Source organism: Dendronephthya gigantea, unplaced genomic scaffold, assembly GCF_004324835.1.
Source record: "Dendronephthya gigantea isolate DGI-Jeju-01 unplaced genomic scaffold, DenGig_1.0 000255F, whole genome shotgun sequence".
NCBI classification, from domain to species: domain Eukaryota; kingdom Metazoa; phylum Cnidaria; class Anthozoa; order Malacalcyonacea; family Nephtheidae; genus Dendronephthya; species Dendronephthya gigantea.
In genome coordinates, this window is record NW_021163265.1 from 58,484 (window position 1) to 82,958 (window position 24,475).

Sequence of the window (24,475 nt, forward strand, 5' to 3'; positions counted from 1 at the left end):
CATCCGGATTTATTTATAACGATTGAATAATTTTGAATTGAATTCTCGATAGTTCTATTGTGATAACATATTATACCATTAAGTATAAATGTATGACAATTTTGTAACCACTTGCATGTAACTTAATAACCTGGGGCCGGTTGTATCAAGCCCATTTAGCTTAAACGGTGGATAAGTTAAAATTAAGTAACACGCTTACATTTCCGGCCTTAAATGAGTACTTGAATATTAAGCACTGAATAATTATTTAGTTGTAAACAGTATCTTTGTATTAAGGTTAAAAAAATTTAGTTTGCTTCTTGAATAAAGCTGAAACAACCGGAGGCGGTTGTATGAAAGCCGGATAGCGCTATTCACCGGATAATGATTTTTTAATTTCTATCGCTTTGAAATGGCCCGTTAATCTCGGTATTCTAAATTGTATCTCTTCCATGGAGCTCGGTCGATATTTTCATTCCTATTAGCAGCATGCCGTGCACTCATTGTGGATATCTTGCTGCGAATCTGCCAAAGTATTGAACATTATTTTTTTTGTTAATTACAGCAACCAGTGATCGAAGGAGAACGCACTTAATAATAAAGTAAAGCGTTTTCGGGCGCACATTGACTGTGTACTTTCTGCATATCCAGCTATATAGCTACCTTACTTTCAAGTGAAAGGTAAGTAGGAAATCATATATTATCCGAACTTTGCTGCATGGGGAATCAATTCGACGTTTTAGGTGACATATATCGAAACTTATAGACTTAAACCTACGTCTACGGCTTTTTATCACATAGGTAATTCTGCCTAAATTAATGTGCTATTCTCCATAATTATATACTTAGCATTAGACACTATTTTTATAAGACTCTATGTGTCTACATTCGATATGAGCAGTCAGGATATTCATGGTATGAACGCAGCTAGCTAAAGCTATGTTCACTAAGTTCTCGCTCCTCAATTGAGACAACTTTCACAGGCGAATACGACTACAAAAGCTGTAGTCCACCATGAAATAGTCATTTCATTCAAGTGTATTTTTTTATGAAGAAAACTTATTTCAATTTTGCATTGAATTGTATATATAGCAATAAAAACCAGTAACATTATGAAGCGATAGAAAGTGTTGCAGGACTTTGACATTTCGTTTGTCAGTTCGCTGTTAAATTGCTTCCAGTTATTCCTGATGCTTTATAACTACGTTTTCGTATCGCTGAATACCCTCCGTAATAATACCTCAGCCAATAAAATGGTGCATTAAAGTTCGTACAATTGATAATTAAACTCTAACTGAGCTAACAGATTGGCAACCCCCCGGTACCAAAAGGCCCTGGCGACGAGGTTGCAGATTGGCATTGTTACTAAACTGAAAATGAAACAAAGCAGAAACTTGGCAATGCGTAAAAATTTGTCACCAACTCGCAGGGCAAACCCATAAAAAATATTAATAAATTCATAATAAATTAGTTTTAATGAAATGACAAATTATAAAGATTTCACTGGCAATCCCTAAATATGTCGTCTATATTCTGCAGTCTAAAACGGGTTTTCCACCTGACCTTTTACGAGAGCAGACTTTTGGACTAAACGTTAATTTTTCTCCACTTCTAACAGATGTTTCATTTGCACGTATTCTTGTTTCTCATTTTCGCAAGTTGGGAATTTTCTCAAGTCAAGGGTAAGTTAATTAGACTCTATAATTTGCGAACATGAAAAATTCAACTGTATGCCGATATAGCCGTGTGTATGCCGATATAGCGGCGTGTCTTTGCCATATAAATAGTGAGTTTAAGATTCACCAAATCCACGACGCAGACGTGAAGTAATACTGCTATAATATCCACAGTTTCCCAAACAGGGGTGGAAATTATAGACTCCTTTTGATAAAAAAAGTCAGAGCCGTATGAAGAACAAATAATTACTGGTTTCCGACACTAGTAAAAATTTTCATGTCTTGTCCGCGTCGTAGATTTGGTGCATCTTAAACTCGCTAATATAATCTGACCGGGAAGCATTTTTGGCCGTGCCGTGCATATAAGGCGTTTAAAGCATATCGGGTAGCTTCCAGAGTGGGTCAAATTTTGTAGCTATTGAAGGGCAGTAAAAATTTTACTGTCAGAGATCAAAATAAATGAACCAAATCTATCAAACTGATAAGCTATTGCTTCTAACTATTGCCGGCAAACGAAGATATCGTGACAAGCGAATCCGGTATAGTGTAAACGGGGCCTAAGTCATAGTTGGCAGTATATAACTGCTTTAGTCCCTCTATGCTAATATTTAATAATTTAGCCCCCCATGCATGATAATATTGTTCACTTGTGGTCTAGGCTATAGTCGCATTTTGGTCGCGTTGAATGCAATTCAATGACATGTTTATATATATAATGGCCTGATCCGAACACGCTGGAATGTAGCTTTTCTTAGCTCAAGCAAAATTCCCAAGTATTTAGATCAAGCCAAGTTTTATAAAATAACAACAACAAGGCGGTGTTCCAAGTTTTATTTCAAAAAGGGAATTAGCTAAATTTCCGTGATTGGATGAACTGATCCAAGACCAAGTACGGGCTTCGACCATTAACAACACGCGTTATAATATTTATGTTACTTTATAAATATATACACTATTCAGTTGTCAAAAACAGTGTGTGAAAAGTGGAAACAGCATTATTATTCTGTGTATGTAACTACCTAAGTAGTTCAAGTGCATTGATTATAGCTTTCCGACAATCAATTGATGGTTTGTAAACCTTCGCCTGAAGAAGATTGTCATCAGCAATGAAGTAGAGAGGGCCATGCAGTGTATGAACAATGTTTTTCCCAAATAAACATATTTGCTCTGAAAGCATACTATATTCTCCACTCGGTTTGAGATCCATCCAGTATCCCTTTAGTTTTGTAACAGGTCCGCACGTCTGAATAAACGATGGTTTTGCAATGGTATGAAAAAGCCAGAATCTTTCATTTGCTTCTGTATATATTGGCAAAATCATATTTTTTACTTCACAGCAATGTTTAATGTTTCGCCCAACCGCTAACCAGGCATCTTCTTGGAAAAAATCTTCACAGCTGGAGTAAAGCAAGGCTCTCTCTGCTTCAGTCAAGACGAAGTTCTGAACTTTCACATCTTCTTTCTTTATCTTCTTCTCAGCCCTGCCGATGGCATCTTCTGCAACTTGTGTGCCAGCTATACAGCTTAACAAGCGACATATTTCTTCCTTACTGCTTGTTTCTTTTGGGTTGTGGACAGATGTTTCAGCACGGCAGGTTTCAGTTTGACTGGTTAAAATGAACTTTACATCTTTTGCTGCAGTCATGATCTTCTTACACTGAAGTGCTCCATAATGATATGGTTTCTTGAATGGTACTCCATCAGGCAGACCTTCTACCACAAAACCACCCTTTAAATAGGGAACCCTGCTTGGCTTCCCTACAGCAATACCTGTAAAAAGAAAATAAAAGTTTATGCCTCATATCTGAATGAAGCCTGTTAAGGCAATGCAAGATATGGATAAATCATAATCCTTTGACTTTGACACTCTTTGTTTACCAGTCTCCCAGGTCTATACAGACAGGTCTATTCTAACAGATAAACATACAAGACTTACTATATTTTTGATTGAATAAATTCTGAACATGATGAACACAATATTCATGTGAGTCATTCACTAAAAAACAGGAGATACAACAGCAATGAAATTACATTACAACACACTGAGAAAAGGTTGACAGTTAATTTACTTCCACAATGTACTGAAGTTTTGATTTCCAGATTAATCCAGAGGGCAAACTCAATCCAGTGAGGTGATAAATATACATTCATGCTTGCATACAGTATACTATATACTTACAAAAACAATCACGAAATTTCACTACAACATCAGGATGTGAAGCCAGAAACATATTTCCACTTTGTGACCCAAGCTCAAAAATTTTTCCCACATTGTCTCGTAATATTGTTGTGACAACACAACCCAATTCTTCCAGTTTTAAAATCTGTAAGATAATTTGTTATATTTGGTGACTCACTCCCTCTTTGGAAATTAAATTGCATGGTTAATTAATACATATTATTCAGGAATATACTTTAAAAAACAGTTAGTGTACATTCAATATTCTTCTGTTCACAATAAATGTAGAAAAAGGAACCACACTTACCTCCTGCATAAGCTTCTTTTTGTGTTGTGATATAAATTTTCCCTTTTGTTCATCCGATAAGGATTGTATGTTTACATTCTTAATAGCATCAGCAGAACTTTTAAACTTCCTTTTCTCATCTTCTTCAATTCCCTTCCATACTTCTGAAGCTAACTTATTATTTTCTTCACATTCCAAATCTATGCATTGCTCTATAAATAGCAATGAATGAAAGATTGTTGATAATCGCTGGTGATAATCATTTACAGCACATTATAATCATTTTTGCAAATGAAAATAATCAAGGTTTATTTGGCATAAGATTTGCACATCAACAACATTATAAAATATATCAATCTCTTACACTTTTGCCACAACAACCAAGAGGTTTGTGCGGGAGCAGTGGGACCATTACAAATTGACTCCCTTCAAATTGTGGTAGGGAGTGTGGTGGGGTAGAAGAGTGTTTCTCTATATAGGAGTATACTGGTAACTTCCAGTGTGGTACTCAAGTCAGTAATTTCCTGAACTGAGATGTGCCTTTTTAATCAGTCAAACTGTGATTAATAGGTGAAATATTACCCTATTTCCTTCAAATTTAAAATTTTAAGACCATTAACATTAATTTCTTTACAAAACTAAGTGGGAATGCAGTAATGCTACATACATATCCCAACAAAAGTAGAAAATCAGAAAAAAGAATTGCTGTGTAAGGATGGTTTGGCCTGAAGATTGTTGAGTTAAGGCATCAACACTGCTGTTTAAAATATATTGTCACAAGATATTACAAACAAGTGAAACAACAGATATACTACAGACACAGTCTACAACTACAAGTTCTGCATGCAGGCATAGAAAACAACCAGTGTTTTTAATATAAACGTAGAAGGTCTCTTACCGCTTTTAAGAAAATCAGAGCAAAATACATCGTAAGGATTCGGTCCTCGAATTGATGTTGCTCTCTTTAGCAACTGTGAATCTTCGTCTGGAGTGGAATCAACTTCGATGTATACCGGTCTTTTCCGTTTTCTATTTCCAATCCACTTCTACAAACAGTTTGATATACAATATCGTAATTAATTTGATAACATCTCGCTAAAATACGGATAGTTCATAGCAAGATCATAAGATGCTTAAAATTTGCATTATAAACAATATTTTATACCTTCACTTGCGCTGTAGTCAGACAGGTTTCGGCCACAGCACGATCGACCATCTCGCGACAATTTAAGCCAGTGCCCACCATTCCCTGACTATAAAATCTTTCAAGACTAGCTGCCTGGTTGTCGCTTAGTTTAATCCTTTTCCGTGACTCCATTTCGCACAAAATTGAAATATTGTAAAGCTATTATCAAAAATATGGCGGACAAATGGGGCAATTGTTATAAAGTTGCTGTGTATTTTAAATGTGATTGGTTCTTCGTAGTCACATGACTTTAAATAGATGCAATGTTTCCCGCCAGGGAAACAAATGAAACATTGTTGCCAACAAGGGATAATTTCATTTTTAACTAATCACCACATTTGTTGACATTTTTTAGGCAAAGCCAATCAGAATGCCTAAATTTTAAATACTTCATTTAAAGTGGTATATATTGTACTTTTTGTCAAAATTTATGCATTCTGATTGGGTTATTGAAAATTCAAACAAACTTGCTGATATGTCTAAAATGAAATTCTCTCTTGCTATTTTTGCCCGCTTCTTGTCATAACAAAGTAAAGTGTGTTTTTTTTTTTTTGGAAATGAAATTATTGTATAACATGTAACTACCTAATAACAAAATCCTATATAACAAAACACTACCTCGGGAAATAGTGAATTTTGTTTTCTCTCGAGTCTCAATGTTTCCCTCGATTTGTGAAACGCTTTAAAAAAAAGATTTACGAAATGACAGTTAAATTGCTGACGTACGTTTCATTGAAATACAAACTGTTAGTCTTAGCCAATTGGAATGTTTGTTGATAACCAGTCGTTAATCGCGCATGCGCATAACTTACAAAACCACCCAACGTCGACCGTCCATGACATAGAATTTGGACAACTTTGGATTCAGCTATGTTCTTCCGGGTTCCGGGTGTAATTCCATACTGCTTGTTTCTTCTGGGTTGTGGACAGATGTTTCAGCATGGCAGGTTTCGGCAGTTTGACCACAGGCAGCCCGGTCACTGCTGTTTCGTCATGCTATTATATATGTATATAATTACAATAAGGCTGGCAACTCTCTCACAAAAAATATAATACATACATTAATACCATCGCTTAAAACAAAAATACTACGATAGTTTCTTGGCAAGTTCGGAAAATAACGAAGATCTTTTTTCTTCATTGAGTTGACCTTCGTAGATTTCCGAACTTGCCACAGCCAATCAGAAATTTGCCGACGAATTCTCCGATGATGACGTTTGTCGAGTAAGTTATATCCTCTGTTTCGCAAAATCTCAACGAAAATACACTTTTAATTTGCAAAATTTGAGCATTTTAGAGTTTTTTTCAAGTCTAAAAACGACAGATAAATATAGTCAATATATCCAAAGTGTTTTGTATGTAGTTTTTTTTTAAGAAACTAGCGTAATATTTTTGTTTTAAGCGATGGTATTAATGTATGTATTATATTTTTTGTGAGAGAGTTGCCAGCCTTATTGTAATTATATACATATATAATAGCATGACGTAACAGCAGTGACCGGGCTGCCTGTGGTTTGACTGGTTAAAACGAACTTTACATCTTTTGCTGCAGTCACGATCTTCTTATTATCGGAATTAGGACCTGCGATAAACTGCAAAGGTCAAAAGTACAACAAAATCATGCAAGTTTAGGCGACTCGGCGACACCTAGTCAAGAGGGATCATTACGGATAACGCGACTTTGTGAACAGAATTATGATTATTAGCTACAGAGAAGTGCCTTGTCGTTGTAGTGAACAAATCAAAACTAAAATCACACTCTTAACCTGGAAAAGACTGATTCACAATTATAATCATCGCTTGATCAAAGTTTAATCCTCTTACAGACGAGCAAGTTTTCTATGACAAGTTTTTATGTAACAAGTTTTAATTGTTCGTCTTACGCCCAACTTCGACAATTTTTTTCTATGAAAAGTACACTTGTTCAAAATCAAGTTTATTTCGGTGTACATATACGTGTAATTGCCAATTAAAACTTATCACATAAAAACTTGTCGTCATAGAAAACTTGCTCGTCTGTAAAAGGCTTTAGTATTCATAATTATGACTATTGACCACAGAGCGTGAGGTCTGAGAAGGTAGAAAGCCTTGGTCTGATATTTCACATTACAGAACGAACAAGGGAAATCAATAATCGGTCCTTTAGGCCCCGTTTACACTATACCGGATTACTTTCCATACCGAATTAATTTTCACTCCGAAGCAAAAAATAAGGGTGTTTACACTATGCCGGATTGCACCGTTTCGCTTTGTTGCCAGCTCATCACTTTTTGATGTTGCCATAGAAACAAAGCCAGTTTCCCGCTAAATACTGTCTGAGTCATTCTCGTAAGGCACGACTTGGCTCACAAATTTCGCGCCAAAATAAGTTTTGTACCGGATTGGTCTGTTTACACTGCTCCGATACATACCGGATTACTTTTTATATCACCTCAAAATCGGATTGATTTTCGCTCCGCGGCATGTACCGGATTACAGTGGAGTAGTGTAAAAAGCAGCCCAATCCGGTACGAAAATCGCTGCGCTCCGATGCAATCCGGTATAGTGTAAACGGGGCCTAATATGGCTGAACTGCATGAGACATCCGGGATACTTTTCCAAATACGGAAGATCAGTACGGCACTCTCCGGATATGGGTTTTTACGGACCGCTCGTCCACCAATCCGGAATTGGGGATTTTGGAAAGCCATATAGTAATGTCTGTTACTTCCCCCTAAATTTTTTTTTCCTGCGTGGATACCTCGCGCAGCTGAGTAAAATTTTAAAATTGCTGCACAATTAGGTCGTGCACGTGACACTATACTTTGGCCCAGGTGAGTTTTGCAATATCATGTTATTGATTTAATGAAGCATGTTTAATTTCACACACAGGAAATGCAGAAGAAGGCATTGAATACATCTTCTTCTCAAACGCCACTCATATTTCCTACATGTCCGTTGATGGTGGAGATTCCGTTGCGTTTGTATCTGCTGGCAGTGCCACGTTAGATTATGACGAACTGAATTATCGGATTTGGTATATGGAAGATGTTAATCTGTATAACGCTAAGTTGGATGGAAGTGACTTGCGAAGTTTACTGAACGTGCCAGCTTTTGACAAATTATTTGCCGTTGACGCAGCCAATCAAACTGTCTACTACCGGGATGATAGTAAATTTAAATCAATCGACTATAATGGCAATAGTTTACCAGATATCGGGTTAAATAGCCGTGATTACCGGGACTTTAAAATTGATACATTCAATAGGTAGGTGATGAACTGAAAATCAATATCGTTTCAAACTACGGCGAACGAAAAAGAATATTTGTTACCTCCTAATACACGTACTTTATAATCTGAAAGTCCGACTGTGAAGTTACATGACTCCTTCAAAAGAAATTATTCGCTACGTTTTGGTACGTTTCGGTATGTGGTTTAGGTTGCAGATAACTAAATTGAAATGTGTGTTATGTCAACACTAGCTTCAATAATTAATTATCCCTCTTCCGAAGCGAAGTTATAATTACCCCCCCCTCCCCCCCCCCCAGCGATAATCATTATTATCGCTTCGGGGGGGGAGGGGGGGGGGGGGTAATTCGTATTCGGGGGGGTATCAAATCTATATTCATTTCTGTCTTATTCATTTTTTCTTCACTTAGATCAATATTCTTTACCACTGATATGTCACAAAATCGAAATCTCTTCCGATACAGTCTTACCAATGGAGCTGTTCAAACTCTTCACAACAGTATCATTGGAATAGGCACTCACCTTGCGCTTGATACCGTGAATAAAACTGTATATTGGATTCTTTTTACATCTGACACAAATTACAAAATATTAAAAACAACGTACGATGGTCAGACTTCGCAGATCGGAATAGATCAATCAGGAGGTGTTACAACCGTGGACATTGCAGATGGAAATGGATATTATTATATCCTCGATACAACAACATCTGAAATTGATAAATATGATAAATCGACAGATACAGTGGCTGCTACGATTTCACTTTCAACTAAAGCAACACGAATAATTATTGTTGAGGGTAAGTAATAAATAATCTTGCAAAATTTATCAATAAATAATAAATGTGACGCAGTACTTTGGCAGTAATTTAAGAAATAATACTTGCAAACCTAAATGAAATTGAAACATATAACGCAAGAGAATCTGTACTGCAGTATTTTTAATGAATTAAGTCGTGCAATTCATCCCGAGATCGTGGCTTAAATTTAACCTCCGGCCGCTACACGATCGGTTGATTTGGTAACTACAGTCGTATGATTTTGGTATTAGTTACATATTTCTAAAATCTTTGGCAAATGCTAGAAGTTCATCGGCTAAGAAGAGTGCAGTTTAGCATTAATAGCAGCCTTTGCAAGTTGTAATTGCACTCTTGCTCATAGCCAATAAAAATTACTCTAGTATATACAATTAGCCAATCACCATTTAGGATACAAAATATGAATTTTGTACTCGTATGATTTGGCATTAATTGCACTCTTATTCATTCTATTACCATTATTAATTGCAACATTTTCAAGTAATTTTTTCGCCTTCGCCATAGCCTGTAAAGAATTAATAATAATGATTTATTATTATAGCTGCTTTGCCACGTTCCAATAAAACAGATAATGATAATTGTTTTTTAAAAAATACCTGTCCTGCAAACTCGACGTGTACAAACTCTTCTGGTACCTTCGTATGTTCATGTGATACAGGATTCACTGGGAATAAAACAGTTTGTCAAGGTATGAAACGAATCAAACAAAACGAACTTATCATGTTTTACCTTGAGGCAAGACCTTGAGCGCTGTTGTCGACTCATCTACAAATTTATTCTTTAAAGAATGAAATGAAATATAATATTATTCATGCTTGTGTTGAAAGAGGAAATTTTGCATATTTGCACAAGTAGAAGTGGAAGTAGTACTTGCTACAAATTTTTAAGATGATTTTATAGTCTAAAACAGTTGAAAGGTGGATCGAGTGCGTTAAAATAGAAATATTTCCCCTCAAAATCTTGGCATTCTGATGTGCTTTTCTGATAGTTGAACTCCGTTTAATAATTTTAAGATAACCTTTTTAAATTCAACAGATGTGGACGAGTGTGCAGAAGATTCATGTGGTTCCAATTCAAACTGCGAAAACACTATCGGTTCGTATCTCTGTCAATGCCAAACTGGTTTCACAGGAAATGGTAAAAACTGCGCAGGTAAGACCTTGGACGGAAGGGAGGGGGGTTACATTACGATCATTACCAGAAATAACCTTGATATAGATGCTGGCCCCTTCTTTATACGGATGCAAATGAATTTTTAGTTTTACTTGCAATTTTGGTCTTTCGCCCCAAGTTATACAGGGTGTATAAAAAAAAACGCAACCACTTAATATTCATGAATATCCTCTTTGTTCTACAACACAAAAGACGTTTGGCCCCTGGAATGCGAGAAAGCTTGTAATCATATTCTAGCGGCACAATCGTCGGTAAACAAAGTCGGGTGCGTAAACCAACGAGCTGAATTGAAAGTATTTAACGAGTAAAATTTTATTCACAATTTATTTTACAACTACAAGGTCGACAGTTGGCATTCAAGTTAATTATCATGCACGACAATAAAAACTCGTTGTTCGGTTGTTAGCTGCACCATTATTAGTTTAGCTGATTTGACTATAGCAGTTGAACTGTACGATTAGAAGCCATTTTAAAATCCCAGGGGCATAAAATCTATTGAGCTTATGAACAATATGAATTTTAGAATATTAAGTGGTTGCGTTTTTTTTGAGACACCCTGTAGTCCTGGGCAAATTAGGGAACATTTCTCCGAAGATATTGTTTCATTATTTCCTAATACGGTCAAGCAGAAAAACCAGCCTGGAATTGAACGATTTAAGCTGAGATGATGAGCTGATTGGCTCTATTTTCACATTCCTGGCTCCACATTCAGAGTAGAGCCAGACAGGGGGGAATTTTTGAAATTTGGTTTCAGGAGTCGAAAAATGCCATTCTAATGAATGAAATAAAGCAACTTAGAGCTTTTTAGCTTGTCGCGTTTTCGCTGGAGGCCGAGCTCTTTGCCTCGTGATCGAATGTAGAGCCAGATTTTAAACTCGGCACGAAAATGATTATATCTCAAGAACTATTATTTATACAACAAAAATATTCAATGCCATTTATAGAACAAAAATATTCAATGCCATTCTGCATTAGCCTTAAATGCTCAAACTAAAAGTTTCTAGAACTTTGTAGCTTTTAAGCCTCTCTGCTTATAGAACGAGCAAAAAGATTGTTTAAATTGACGCGGCGTCCAAATGCCGTATGACGGCCGCAGATATTGGAGTAGAAAATAAAATATTATATTTTACAATTGACTCTAGATGTCAATGAATGTGAGAGTCGTCCTTGTGATATGAATGCAAACTGTTCGAATAGCGTTGGCTCATTTACATGCACTTGCAATACAGGCTTTAAAGGCAACGGCACCAACTGTACAGGTACGCCATAAAAAATGTAATTTGTTCTGTGTAGAATGCTGACCAATCATCGCCACACTGTGAATCACTGCTAGCTATACTCGGTCGATTGTTTTGAATTTTTGAGTGTAGCACAGCATTTAATAATCGTAGGTCAATACCATACATAAAATGGTATATACCGTTACCTAATTCTTGATCAGGTTGTATAACATTTAACGATATAATTTAACAGCGATTTAATTAAGGCCCTGTTGGACAATGCAATTTTTCCTCCAACTCGCATTGCAATTCTTCTTTTGAGAGATGTGAATTTGGCAACTGCCGAACTTTTATGTTTATTACACTCCATGGACGTTTCCACCCGATACACTTACATTTTGAAGACTCTTCACTTATTGAGTTACATCTTTTTAAAGTAAAATTGCATTGCAGCTTGAAAGCAAAGTTGCACCGTCCAACAGAGCCTTTCGCATGTTAGAAACGACACTTGAGTAATGCTAATCTAGACAAACAAAGGCACGTATTTCGATGAATTTTCATCTTCGGACAAGCATATATCGATGCGATTGATAAAACATTTCGCCTGGAATTGCAGCTTTCAGAAAATTAATAAGACCTTCCATTGGCATCATCATCCTCCATATTTTTATAAGTTTTAGCATTTTGGACAAAAGAACTAAGAAGTTAAGATATATTCGTTCTTAGCTAATTTTACCTTAACTGTCTTGTAAATCGGATCATAATCAAACAATCAAAAAATCAAATGACACTGTATCTTAGCCTGATATGTTATAATTCTGGTTTTACGCTATTGGACATATTTACAGCTTTGTATTTTATACCAGTAATACCACTACCCACCCAAACTTTTATATCAATGTCTTATAATTAAAACTGACAATTGTTTTTTAGCTCATGGATCTAGTAATAAAGGAGAAACAAACAAAGAGGGAAGAAACTTTACCTTAACAATGATCGTTGTCTTGACTATCGCTATCATGTTTTAGGCGGGACAAACAGTCTCATCCCTGTTGTTTAGTTTGCAAGACGAGAGCGTTAAAATTTTCTGTGACGTCATGCCGTGGGTCTGTCATCTTTTTGATCATGGCTCTCGAGCAAAGAAATTGCTTGAATTATTAATGTTATTATATAATTTTCACTGTATTATACACGATCTGAATATCCTAAAAAATTGAGAAAAGATCTCATTGCAAGGCATTTACGTTATAAATACAACTGTAGCTACGACACCAATCAATGGCACACTGTCGAGATATGTTTGTAATGAATTTAATTAAATTATGTGTTCTCGTCAATTAAAATAAGAAGTCTACTGCAACGAGGTAAATGATTCATACCATTAAGGTAAATGGTTCAATCCAAGTTGAGTTCCATGACAGCACAGCTATACATAGCTACACGCTGCTCCAGCCTGCATGCATGGTTATATTCAAACGTATGGATTATGAGAGGAAAACTAAAAATACGAGTCTGGGCACATCAGTACGAACATGTGTTTATTGTTTATGTCTGTATATCTTGTGTATACACGTACCGTTTGCATGCGTGAATAATTGTAGAATTTACCGGGCTCAAACGTAACCATGATTTAAACCGACATTTGTTTATTTGAGTAACTTTTGTTTAGGAATTTTTGCTTATTTTGGCTTATGTCAATATTTGTTTTGTTGATAAATATTTCACAAGACAATTACCGACCTAATAATCCAGGACATGTCTGCAGGGAAGGGGTAGTACTAAAATTGAGAGGGATTTACTGTTTGTAAACAGACGAATTTATATCTATGTATAAAATCCTTTTAAAACTAGTTTTTAGCATGATGCATTCCTATGGGAAACAGGACTGGAAAACCAAAAATCTCAAATTCATTACCACATTTGGCAAGAAAGTTTTGCAGTAAGTTTTAGGTTTATTATATATTTTTTGTATAATATAAATATCGATTCAGTTGGTAATGGGTATTCACTAGTTCATCTAATCAGGAGGGGGTTCGAATATTTATCCGGCACGGAAAATTCCTTCGCGACGGGGCGAAGCGTCCTTTGAGGATCTGCTTATGCGGGCGTGACGAGCTTCAAGTAACAGACACACTTCACCCATTCGGTAGGGCAAGGGACTGGGAAGCAGCTTTTGTGGGATCACCATACCTTGCTTGTCATAAAATATTTGAAGCCAGGAAATATGACTCAGAGATATGCGATGTAAATGCACAATTTGACTGAATTTCTTACTGCAAACTCCTGTCATTGCTCTTGTCCAAATCTTGTCAAATCTTCTCATCTTTCAGGACAATTTATCCTGGTAAGAGAGAGATTCTAAGAGAGATCCTTATATAGGCGATTATTTAATTTTCTTTTCGGCAAACAAGTAACTAATTAGACCTAGAAGATTTGCCGTGGCCAAAGTTTATCGGGCTTCCCTGGAGTAAAAAATTTACAGCAGCATGCAGTAATTATTATCGAGTGTTGATATTGGCGCATGCAATTTCACACGCCTCCCACGCGCCCTTGACACTGGAGTTATTTATAACAATTGAAATGAAGTTGACTTATCAACTGGTTTGTTGTGATAATTCATGCCTTTAAGTATAAATGTATGACAATTTATAACCACTTGTAATCTAACTAAAAAGACCTCTTAATTTGTTTCTAAATTGTATAATATCATCCATGGAAGCTCAATCAATATTTTTATTCCTATTAGCAGCATGTCGTCCACGCATATCTTGCTGTGAATTTGCCATAGTATTGCAAATTATTTTTTTTGTATATAGCAACTAGTGATTGAACAGGAACACGCTCAATAACAAAGTTAAGCGTTTTCGTACGCACATATTGTACAGTGTGCATTCTACACATCTAGCTGCATTTCTCTCATGTGAACGGTAAGTGGAAAATATAAGTATTTATTACCAATAGACTTAATGGCAAATATTTTGTGAACTTGCTGGTGTACAAATTGACGTTTTAATATAATATATCGACACTTATACCTAGTTTGTAGCAAGTTGTTAGGCGACCATGAAGTCATTTAAAATATTTATATCCATCGAGAGTTTTTCAATATTTTTATCGTATGAGTAAGTACTATATCTACATGCATGTACTATTAGAAGCCTTGTGTCCTATTCTGGTCAAACTCTAGGTAAGAAATGCCTTATATAGATAGCCTTTAATGCTCAGTGATTATGCAAATTTACCGTGAAACGAACGGTTCGAGAAAAAATTAGTATAAGCGTTCAGTTTACGAAGTAGTTTACTATAAAGTTAAATATTTTTTTCATTATTTAATTTGTGGACTAGCCTTTTAATTTTTCCACTGACTGAGCTAAGCGTTGGCAGTTAAGTTGTCTAAGTCATATTGAAAGAGCTAAGAATGATATGCAGCACACTATAGCTTTAGCTCAATGTCATTGTTGCCCCAGCTGCGCTCGTATCTTGAATATCCTAGCGGTTCATTTCAAATTCAGACGAATAGGTTTTCATTAAAATGGTGTCTAAGTTTATGGAGACAAACGAATGTATTATACTAATTTATAACATATTCATGCAGACAGACTATCGCTTGTTAAACAAAGACATAGCTATATCCTTGAATATGTTTAATAGTTAAATGAGTATAGCCATAAATGACCTATTTATTCTGTTAAGTTAATGCATGCGATTATCATTTTGACGAATGGAAACGAGTGCCAATGCCATAATTTTGCTCATTCCGTTGAGGGTGGAACTTGAAATGTGACATTTCTATACGTGTTTTGCGTTCGCATATGAGGCGAAGGTTCGTATACAGCAAACCCCATGCGTTGACGTGAATAGGGCCAAAGAAAAACTTGCGTCTGATTGCTTTAAATTGTATCTAGCAATTAAAAACTATGTCAGTACAAGGGAATTTGAAAAGCAATATATGAAGTAACGTAATCAGACAATCGTATTTTCAGATTGCGGTGGATATTCACGTTTTTCAGGAAGTTCATCATGCAGTATCCATTTACAATACCTAATCGTACCAATTTAATTTACAATACCTAATCTAAGTTATAATTTAAGTTTGTATAAATTTGTTAACCTCAGACTTAAGCCCCGTACAGAGGTCAAGTTTTCTTGACCAATTCACTTGCTTGTGTGCATGACGAAAACGTTTTCGTTGCCAAGTTTTATTTGATCGTGTGTACCCAAAATAAGTAATTTTTCTTGACAAGTTTAACGATAATATGTGTATATTTTACGATAATATGAGCCATGAGAAAATGAGTAACAGCTGAAGCTAAAAACAAACAGAAATTGAAAAACATGAGAACTCCGCTCGGTCGGCTCGAAGATTGTTGCGCTGTTCCCTACTGCGCTATTCACTGTCAAGTTTTCCTTGACGGCCGTACACGCGAGAATTTTCCTTGTTGAAAAGCTGGCATGACTAAATTTTAAACGAGGCTCCTTGTCATGGAAAACTTGTCAATTTTTTTCGTGCACACACGAGTCAATAAAACTTAGCAAGGAAAACTGCCCGTCTGTACGGGCTTTAGCTAACCAAATAGCATTGTTATATAACAACTGAAAATGAAACAAAGAGCAAAATTTTGATGATTCATGGAAATTATCACAAACATGAACGCGCAGAAGAGCCTTAAGCCCCGTACAAGCTGGTGTGTACGACGAACAAGTTTTCGTTGACAAGTTTTCCTTGCCAAGTTTTATTTGCTCGTGTGTACGCGAAAAATGACAACTTTTTCTTGAAAAGTTTTACGATAATATGAGTATATTTTACGATAATATGAGTATATTTTACGATAATATGATCGAGCCATGATAAAATGAGTATACGACCGAATCCCAAAAACCAACAGAAATTGAAATACTTCAAAAAACCGCTCGATTGGCTCGAAGATTAATTGTTGCGCTGTTCACAACTGCGTAATTCCTTGTCAAGTTTTCCTTGACGGCCGTGCACACGAGCATTTTTCTTATTAAAAAGCTGACTTGACTAGTTTTTGAACAAGGCTCATTGTCATGCAAGGAAAACTTGTCAATTTTTTCGCGTACACACGAGCAAATAAAATTTGTCTAGGAAAACTTGCCCATCTGTACGGGGTTTTAAACAACCGTTTAACAAGTTCTCGCTGAATGTCATAGCATGAAAAATAATTGTAATTTTTGAAATGTAAGCTAAACTTGACGACTTGAGGGTACCTCAGCTGGATATGATTTGTAAAGCCGTGTTTCCTGACAACACTGGTTCACATAATAGATTTTTGGAAATCTCTCGTTTTTTGTAGTGTAGCCCTCATGTGCACATGAAATCAGCCCTAAAAACAAAATTATTCTACGCCAACTTTTATACTGCGGCCTAAAACTGTTTTTTTTTTCTAACTGACCTCTCACGAGTGCTGTGGTGTTTTTTTTTACTCTTTTACTGTTTGGGAACTTTGTTTTAGCTACGGTCTCTAGAGACAAATCAACAACAACAGCAGGGGAAAGAGAAAAAATATCATATTCACATGCAGTAAATAATCTGCACCCCGCTTTTTGGAAGGATCCTGTGAACTTTACAGAAAATTAGGGTAATCCCACGACAGAACCCAGCATCTCACAGGCCTTTAAAACTAGTTAAACCTATGTCATATTGAAAAAATCTATCCCGTTAAATTTGCTAAGCATTTTTTTCTGTTTTACACAGATGTATCGTTTATGCGCATTCTATTTACTCATTTTCACAAGTTGGGAATTTTTTCAAGTCAAGGGTAAGTTAATTAACCCTAAGTATAACTGATGTGATTTGTTGAGTTGAGAAATTTAACTGCATGTACATAGCATGTACATATAACAAAATAATTGTAGGATATAAGCGATATATTAGCTGCACAAAAGGCGATCACTAAAACTTAATTAGCCATGACGACGTATGCCTTTATAATATCACCCTTGTTTATTGTTGCTATGGTTATAAGCTCATGACAACGGGATGTCTAACAGTTATTCATAATAGCATAATTATTCTAGAGCTTAGCTTTTCAGCTTGCATGCAAATTAACCTATTTCAAGTCTGAAATGGTTACGTTTTATTGGCAATTCCATGGTCACCACATCTGAAATGCGTTGATTCGCATGTAAGCTGAAAAGTTCTATTGAATGAATAATTATAAAGATTTTAAATTTAATGCAACTGGACAAGGCTTTTTTTACGCCAAGTTTAAAGAATGGGCTTGTTACACTCAACCAAGTAAAACTATTCTGTCTTCTTCCCAATTATACTCCGCTGATAGCAATGGACTTTGCCCCCATATATAGGACATAAGCTGTCGGAAATCGCATTGGGTTATTTGCCCACCATCTTTCAAGTGGTTTTAAAGCAGAATTGAGCGCCAGTGCCAGTACTTATCTATCAGCGCGATCGTCGACCGTGAAGACAAAAACGGTAGGAAAGGACTGGCACTGGCGCCCAAATTCGGCTTCAAATTTGCATCAGCGATTACGACCGAGTCATTGTTCCTACTGCAGATAGAGTTTTAGGTATTTTTAATAAATACGTTGTGATACGTATTTTACATGTGTTGATTACATTAAAGACAAGTAATAACAGCTAGAATGAAGTGGCCTAGGCATCCATAATTTTGAGGCGGAGATTTCCATATATTCATGTTCTGCATGATTAATAATTTTTGAAATCTATTGCCTTTACAGTTACTTAACATAAATATATGAATATTTGTCCCCCGGCCCCGAATTATCGACACGAGCTACGCCATTAATAGGTGGGTTTCACTCAAGACTAATACATAGTGAAACACTTGGTGGTCAACTTCACACATATTGCCGAATTATGCCTCGTGGAAGTGAGCAAATTTCGTTAAATTGCACATAACATCTACTCAACATTAGGTTAAAACCTACAATGAATATTTTACTTGATTTGATAAATATTTTTCCATCTGGAGTTGACCATCAAGTGCTAAATTTGTCACGTGACTGAAACCCAGCTATTGCTAGAATGATTCATTTTTCATTGATTTTAATGTGTTTAGCACGTGTACAGGGTGTATCAAAAAAGGCAACATTTAATATTCTAAAATTCATATCGTTCTTAAGAACAATAGATTTTACGCCTCTGGGACTGGGATTACAATAGTTTGTCAGCCTTGTCCTTTATGTTGAAAAACATTGGAAATCATGACTATAAAATTATTCACCCTGTACAGGGTGTATCCCACTTAATGCTGAAAAAATGCTGAAAACATCACTTGTTGCTAAACATATATAAATATTAGGTGTTGAATATTGGCAATTTCTGTCAAAATATAACTGTCGCATATTTGTTTATTGGCTTAAGCATGCATTTGATGGAAATGTAAAGAAATATGTCCACTGGCCTAAAACGAAACTCTTCCTTATTTTATGATACTGTTTATAGCTTTGCTGAGTCTCTCAGTATCATATCATCGATTGAATCAAACATGTTTAATTTCACCCGCAGGAAATGCAGAAGAAGGCACTGAATACATCTTCTACTCAAACGCCACTCATATTTCCTACACATCCATTGACGGTGGAGATTCTGTTGCGTTTGCATCTTCTGGCAGTGCCACGTTAGATTATGACGAACTGAATTATCGGATTTGGTATATGAAAGATGTTGATCTGTATAACGCTAAGTTGGATGGAAGTGACTTGCGAAGTTTACTGAGCGTGGGAGCTTTTAACAAATTGTTTGCCGTTGACGCAGCCAATCAAACTATCTACTACCTGAAAGAAGTTTTAGGATTTAAATCAATCGACTACAATGGCAGTAGTTTACCAGATATTGGGTTAGATGGCGATGATTACCGGGACTTTAAAATTGATACTTACGACAGGTAGGCAAAGAACTGAAAACAATTTTTTCTTAAACTACATACGGGCAAAAGAGAATCTTTAATAGCCCATAGTACACGTTTATTATTAATATAAAAACCTGTTGTCAGACGTGGGAGAAAAGTCAACCTTAGTCTTTAAATGAATGGTTACGTTTTGGTAATAAAATTACATTGGGCAAAGCTTTTTTATTTTGTTTCAGAGCTGTCAAAAACAAATAGAAAAAAAAATTCGCTTCGCGGGAAAAATGCGGATTGTTTCCGGAGTGGGCTTAGGTTAGGCCTAGTTGATACGTCGCATTTTAGTCGCGTCGAATCCAATTTAAACAATAGATACTGAGATGATCCACCTCATTAAGCTTCATTACCAGCTCATTATCTATTGTTCGAGTTGCATTCGACGCAACCAAAATGCGACATACTGTGTATGTAACCCTGGCCATTTTGGTCACGTCGAATGCAAGTCAAACAATAGATAATGAGATGATAATGAAGCTTAATTAATGAGTTTTATTATCTCATTATCTATTGTTTGAATTGCATCGAGGGCCTGATTACACGGGCGGTTTTTCTCGGCGTTTCTTTTGAATTGTGACGACTTGATTGCTCAAAATTTACATTCGCGGTAACAGAAGCATTCCGAAAAATATCGAGTAACTCATTTGCTCAAATTCATCAGTTAGCTGGCTCACGGAGGCAAAATTATTCAAATATTTGAAAAACTCCTAACTTTTTTTTTTCAATCATATGCATCTATTTGTTTTATTAATTGGTCAATTCGAAACCGGAAGTTATGAGTTTTTCAAGAAGTTTCCTTAAATATTTGTCGTACTCCCTAAGCCAACTGACAAATTTGAGCAAATAATATTTTTCGTAAATTATCCCCTCCCCCCATAGAGCAAGGTAATGAAGTGTGGGTAAATATATGTAATCTTCCTTTAATCTTACTTTATCTTCCAATATATATTTGTGCGCTTTTAATTTTTATCCAAATAGATCAATATTTCTCACCACTGATAATACGGACAGTCGAAATCTTATCCGGTACAGTCTTGCAGATGGAACTGTTCAAACTCTTCACTCTGGTGTCAATGAAATAGGCACTCACCTTGCGCTCGATACCGTGAATAAAACCGTATATTGGATTCTATTTACAACTGACACAAATTACAAGATATTAAAAACAACGTACGGTGGTAATACTTCACAGATAGGAACAGATCAATCAGGAGGTATTGCAACCGTGGACATTGCAGATGGGAATGGGTATTATTATATCCTCGATACAACAACATCACAAATTGATAAATATGATAAATCGACAGATACAGTGGCTACTACGATTTCACTTTCAACTAAAGCAACACGAATGATTGTTGTAAGTGGTAAGTGATTAAAATTCACGAAGGAATATATACGGTATTTAAGCCCATGTAAATATTGTTAAACCCAAATATTTTAATACATGTAACGAAAGAGAATCTGTAATAAATTGGATGCATTAGTAATCACTAAGGACGGTCTGTATCTGTTAAAGTGTCTATACCCTGGTTGCTGATTTTGAATATATATATCAAAAGTTTAAGGTACTTTTGGTGGTTTATTAGCCTTTAAAATGGACATGACGTTAAATCGGGAATTTCATTTGCAATTCCCGATTTGACGTCATGTGTGGTAACATTAAAGGCTAATAAATCTTTCAAGATATTTCTACAGAATTTTTCGATAAGAAAATCTATTTCAAAGTTAAAATACCTTAACTTTTGATATATTCAAAATCTCTTACTATGGTATAGGCACTTAACGACAAATCTACACGCCTAACGCTGATGAATATTCATTGGGCATTGGAGTTTGTTAACACTGGTGGTTCAAATTTATAGATTGAACGTAAAGCGAGCGAAGAAAGTGTGAAAAATCGTAAAATGAGATCGATCTGAGATGGCTTGACTTGTCCCAGATTGAAATTTTAGAAATTCTAGTAGCAGAATAGTTTAAATATAAAGAACCGTTCTCACCTTTTTTCTTCTAGATAAGGATTATTGTTTTTTAAATAATACTTGTCCTGAAAACTCAACGTGTACAAACTCTCCTGGTACTAACGTCTGTTCATGTGACACTGGATTCACTGGGAATAAAACAATTTGTGAAGGTATGAAATGAATTAAACGAAATTAAACGACTTTATCATGTTTAGTAATATAAGAATAATTATTATGAACATAGATGCAGATGGTCCTCATTCTAAACTATTAAGGCGTGGTCTATTTAATTAAAATATATGATATAGCATTGTTTTAAACATTAAACCCGTACAGAAGTGCCGCCTGATTCTTGATATTTCGATCGGCCAGTAGTTACGTCACAACCAGGGATCGCAGAAGATCCTGCCGGAACCAAAGGTTCTGGAGTCAAGACGTTGAGCATTGTTGTAGTGTTAAAACGCGTATCGATCCCAACATTCTTTGTTTGAAATTGAGTGCTATCTTTTCATGCTTATTTTTTGAGGAATGATATTTTGCAAGTTCTTCTAAAAGTTTAAGGAATCTGATGTTATATTTCTTCTGGTTTAACTTCGTTTTAATTTCAACAGATGTAGACGAGTGCGCGGAAACGGCATGTGGTTTAAACTCAAACTGTACAAACACAATCGGTTCGTATCTCTGTGAATGCCAAACTGGTTTCAACGGAAATGGCAAAAACTGTACAGGTAAGATATTATTCGATGTACGAGGGCGCCAACGTTGAGCTTTAGGTTTTTCATTGATTTTTTATAGCCTTTCCCACTAATAGTTTTGGGCAAAGCTCAACAAATAAAATTACGTATATACTCAGTGACAGAGAATATACATACCTAAAAATGTAATTTTCTCTCACGGATGATTACTTTATAAAGAATGTTAGCAATGAAAATGTCATTGCTCCTCAAAAATAACATGCCAAATAAAAAAACATTGACTTAAGCGATATTCTTACTTAATGAAGATACCATTGACTTTTGTAGATATAAATGAATGCCAGAGTAGTCCTTGTGATATGAATGCAAACTGTTCGAATAGCGATGGTTCGTTTACATGCACTTGCAATCAAGGCTTTGAAGGCAACGGCACCAGCTGCACAGGTACGCCATTAAAATGCTTTGTGTACGATACTGCCTAATCATAATAAACTGTATTATTTTGAAGCTATTGACATATCATGAATGAGATGATTTTATCTCAAACTATGTAAAATGAACCAAAATTTTTAATCCTGTGAACTGTGAACGTCAAGCATATATGTTATTGGGGCTCTAGCGCACATTAGCGTGCTAAAGTTGGATTTACTTATCTTTTTGTGGCGCTCTGTTGTTTTCAAGACAATTAATAACAATAAGTATGTCTAAATTTCATCAATTGTGTTTATAAATCATGCAGTAAAAAAATTGAAATAATTTAATATTGTTCATGGTGGTCGCTCAATAATTATATCTAACAAATACATATACACCATTTGAAATACATACGCCATTACTTAGTAAGTTAGTTTGGGTTCAATACTGTCAAAAATTTAAGTATAGTGAAAGTTATATCATTTAACATGATTTTGGTATACTTAATTGCTTAAATATTAAATTTATTTGTATAATTAATTATGGCATACGACGTTACTAGATTCCCATAATGATGTTAGTATAATGATGTGTAAATAAAATAATTATACTAACATGCACCATTATATGTACTTATTTAATTCAATGTTTTCAAAGTTTCAGGCCGTCTTAGCGATATAAATTATAGAAAATTCGAAATCATTATTTTATTTTAATATTTGAATAATTTATGATAATTTATGATTATAGATATCAACGAATGCGAACGAGATGCTCCGTGTCATACAAATGCAACTTGCACAAACGTGGATGGTTCATACTACTGCGCTTGCAAAGCAAACTACAGTGGAGATGGCTTCTTTTGTGAAGGTTGTGCTTATATAAATAACCCCTACTTCTCCCGATAGCATAGCTTCCAATTATATCCAAGCGCAGGCGTAACTTAGATCTGAATGTGAGTGACACGGTGCGTATTTCGTAAGCTATAAATGGCTAGAAAACAGTCTGTACCGCGGTTTTGAAAATAGTAGAAAATATCCCGCGCGAAATTTTGTAAGACGGAGAAAATCGCTTCGGACTTTCACTATTATGTTTCACATTGATTTCTGAAAATTTCAACCGTCTTCTCATCCGAGGAAAGAATTTAAGAATGCTAATAACTCGACAATCCTACAAAAAGTGCTAGATCAAAAAGTCGTAGTAAGGGGGAAGGATGCATATTCATACATTCTTCCTATAACCGAGCTCTATTTTCCCTATTTTGTGTAAACCATATATTAAATAAACTTACAGCCCCCCAATTTATAAGCGATCTAGCTACGGTTTCTAGTTACTTCTTCGCTTTCATTAAGAACGAATTTAAAAAAAAACCTTTTCTTGCATAATCACAGCCGTGGTCACAAGATAAACAACGGTACTATGCTATTGATTGTTATTTGTTGATATTGTTAGTTCTCACGTGTACAGTGGATGCCATATACTATGCAACAACCAGTGCTATTAAAGGCGTATTCTCCGACGGTAACTCGACTGTGACCATATTATCAGCAACCAACGTGAAATTAAATTATGATTCTGGCACCAAAAGGCTCATCTACTACGATGGAAGCAATCTCATCACAGTTAAACTGGATGGGAGTGATAAAATGACAATCAGAGGATCTCTGACGACTCTTGACAGGTTTACTGTGGATCATGTAAAGAGAAAGGTTTACTTCATTACTAATCTTTTCAGGAAAGTGAGAATCGTTGA

The 24,475-nt window shown here is 35.6% G+C and overlaps 2 protein-coding genes across 2 annotated transcripts; one reads left to right on the forward strand and one right to left on the reverse strand.

The window, feature by feature from the left end:
* The first annotated feature begins 1,628 nt into the window (after positions 1-1,628).
* On the forward strand, positions 1,629-13,083 carry LOC114540926 (pro-epidermal growth factor-like). Its single transcript, XM_028560920.1, has 7 exons — positions 1,629-1,661; positions 8,178-8,553; positions 8,946-9,334; positions 9,894-10,040; positions 10,388-10,504; positions 11,668-11,784; positions 12,679-13,083. The coding sequence occupies exons 2-7, from the start codon at positions 8,237-8,239 to the stop codon at positions 12,771-12,773; spliced, it is 1,182 nt and encodes a 393-aa protein (XP_028416721.1). The 5' UTR covers positions 1,629-1,661; positions 8,178-8,236; the 3' UTR covers positions 12,774-13,083.
* On the reverse strand, positions 2,478-5,482 carry LOC114540925. The gene is made up of 6 exons (XM_028560919.1): positions 5,286-5,482; positions 5,019-5,166; positions 4,142-4,332; positions 3,835-3,979; positions 3,592-3,651; positions 2,478-3,425 (listed from the first exon to the last, which is right to left on the reverse strand). The coding sequence occupies exons 1-6, from the start codon at positions 5,436-5,438 to the stop codon at positions 2,671-2,673; spliced, it is 1,452 nt and encodes a 483-aa protein (XP_028416720.1). The 5' UTR covers positions 5,439-5,482; the 3' UTR covers positions 2,478-2,670.
* Positions 13,084-24,475: the final 11,392 nt, after the last annotated feature.

What these genes read in the sequence shown, in the direction of transcription:
- LOC114540925 (XM_028560919.1), bottom strand. Translation starts at nt 5,438, where the DNA reads ATGGAGTCACGGAAAAGGATTAAACTAAGCGACAACCAGGCAGCTAGT. An exon ending in TGACTACAGCGCAAGTGAAG is followed by an intron (nt 5,167 to 5,285) that starts GTATAAAATATT and finishes AACTGTTTGTAG; the next exon opens with AAGTGGATTGGAAATAGAAA. An exon ending in AAAAGAAGCTTATGCAGGAG is followed by an intron (nt 3,980 to 4,141) that starts GTAAGTGTGGTT and finishes ATTATCTTACAG; the next exon opens with ATTTTAAAACTGGAAGAATT.
- LOC114540926 (XM_028560920.1), top strand. Translation starts at nt 8,237, where the DNA reads ATGTCCGTTGATGGTGGAGATTCCGTTGCGTTTGTATCTGCTGGCAGT. An exon ending in GAATAAAACAGTTTGTCAAG is followed by an intron (nt 10,041 to 10,387) that starts GTATGAAACGAA and finishes TAAATTCAACAG; the next exon opens with ATGTGGACGAGTGTGCAGAA. An exon ending in CAACGGCACCAACTGTACAG is followed by an intron (nt 11,785 to 12,678) that starts GTACGCCATAAA and finishes ATTGTTTTTTAG; the next exon opens with CTCATGGATCTAGTAATAAA.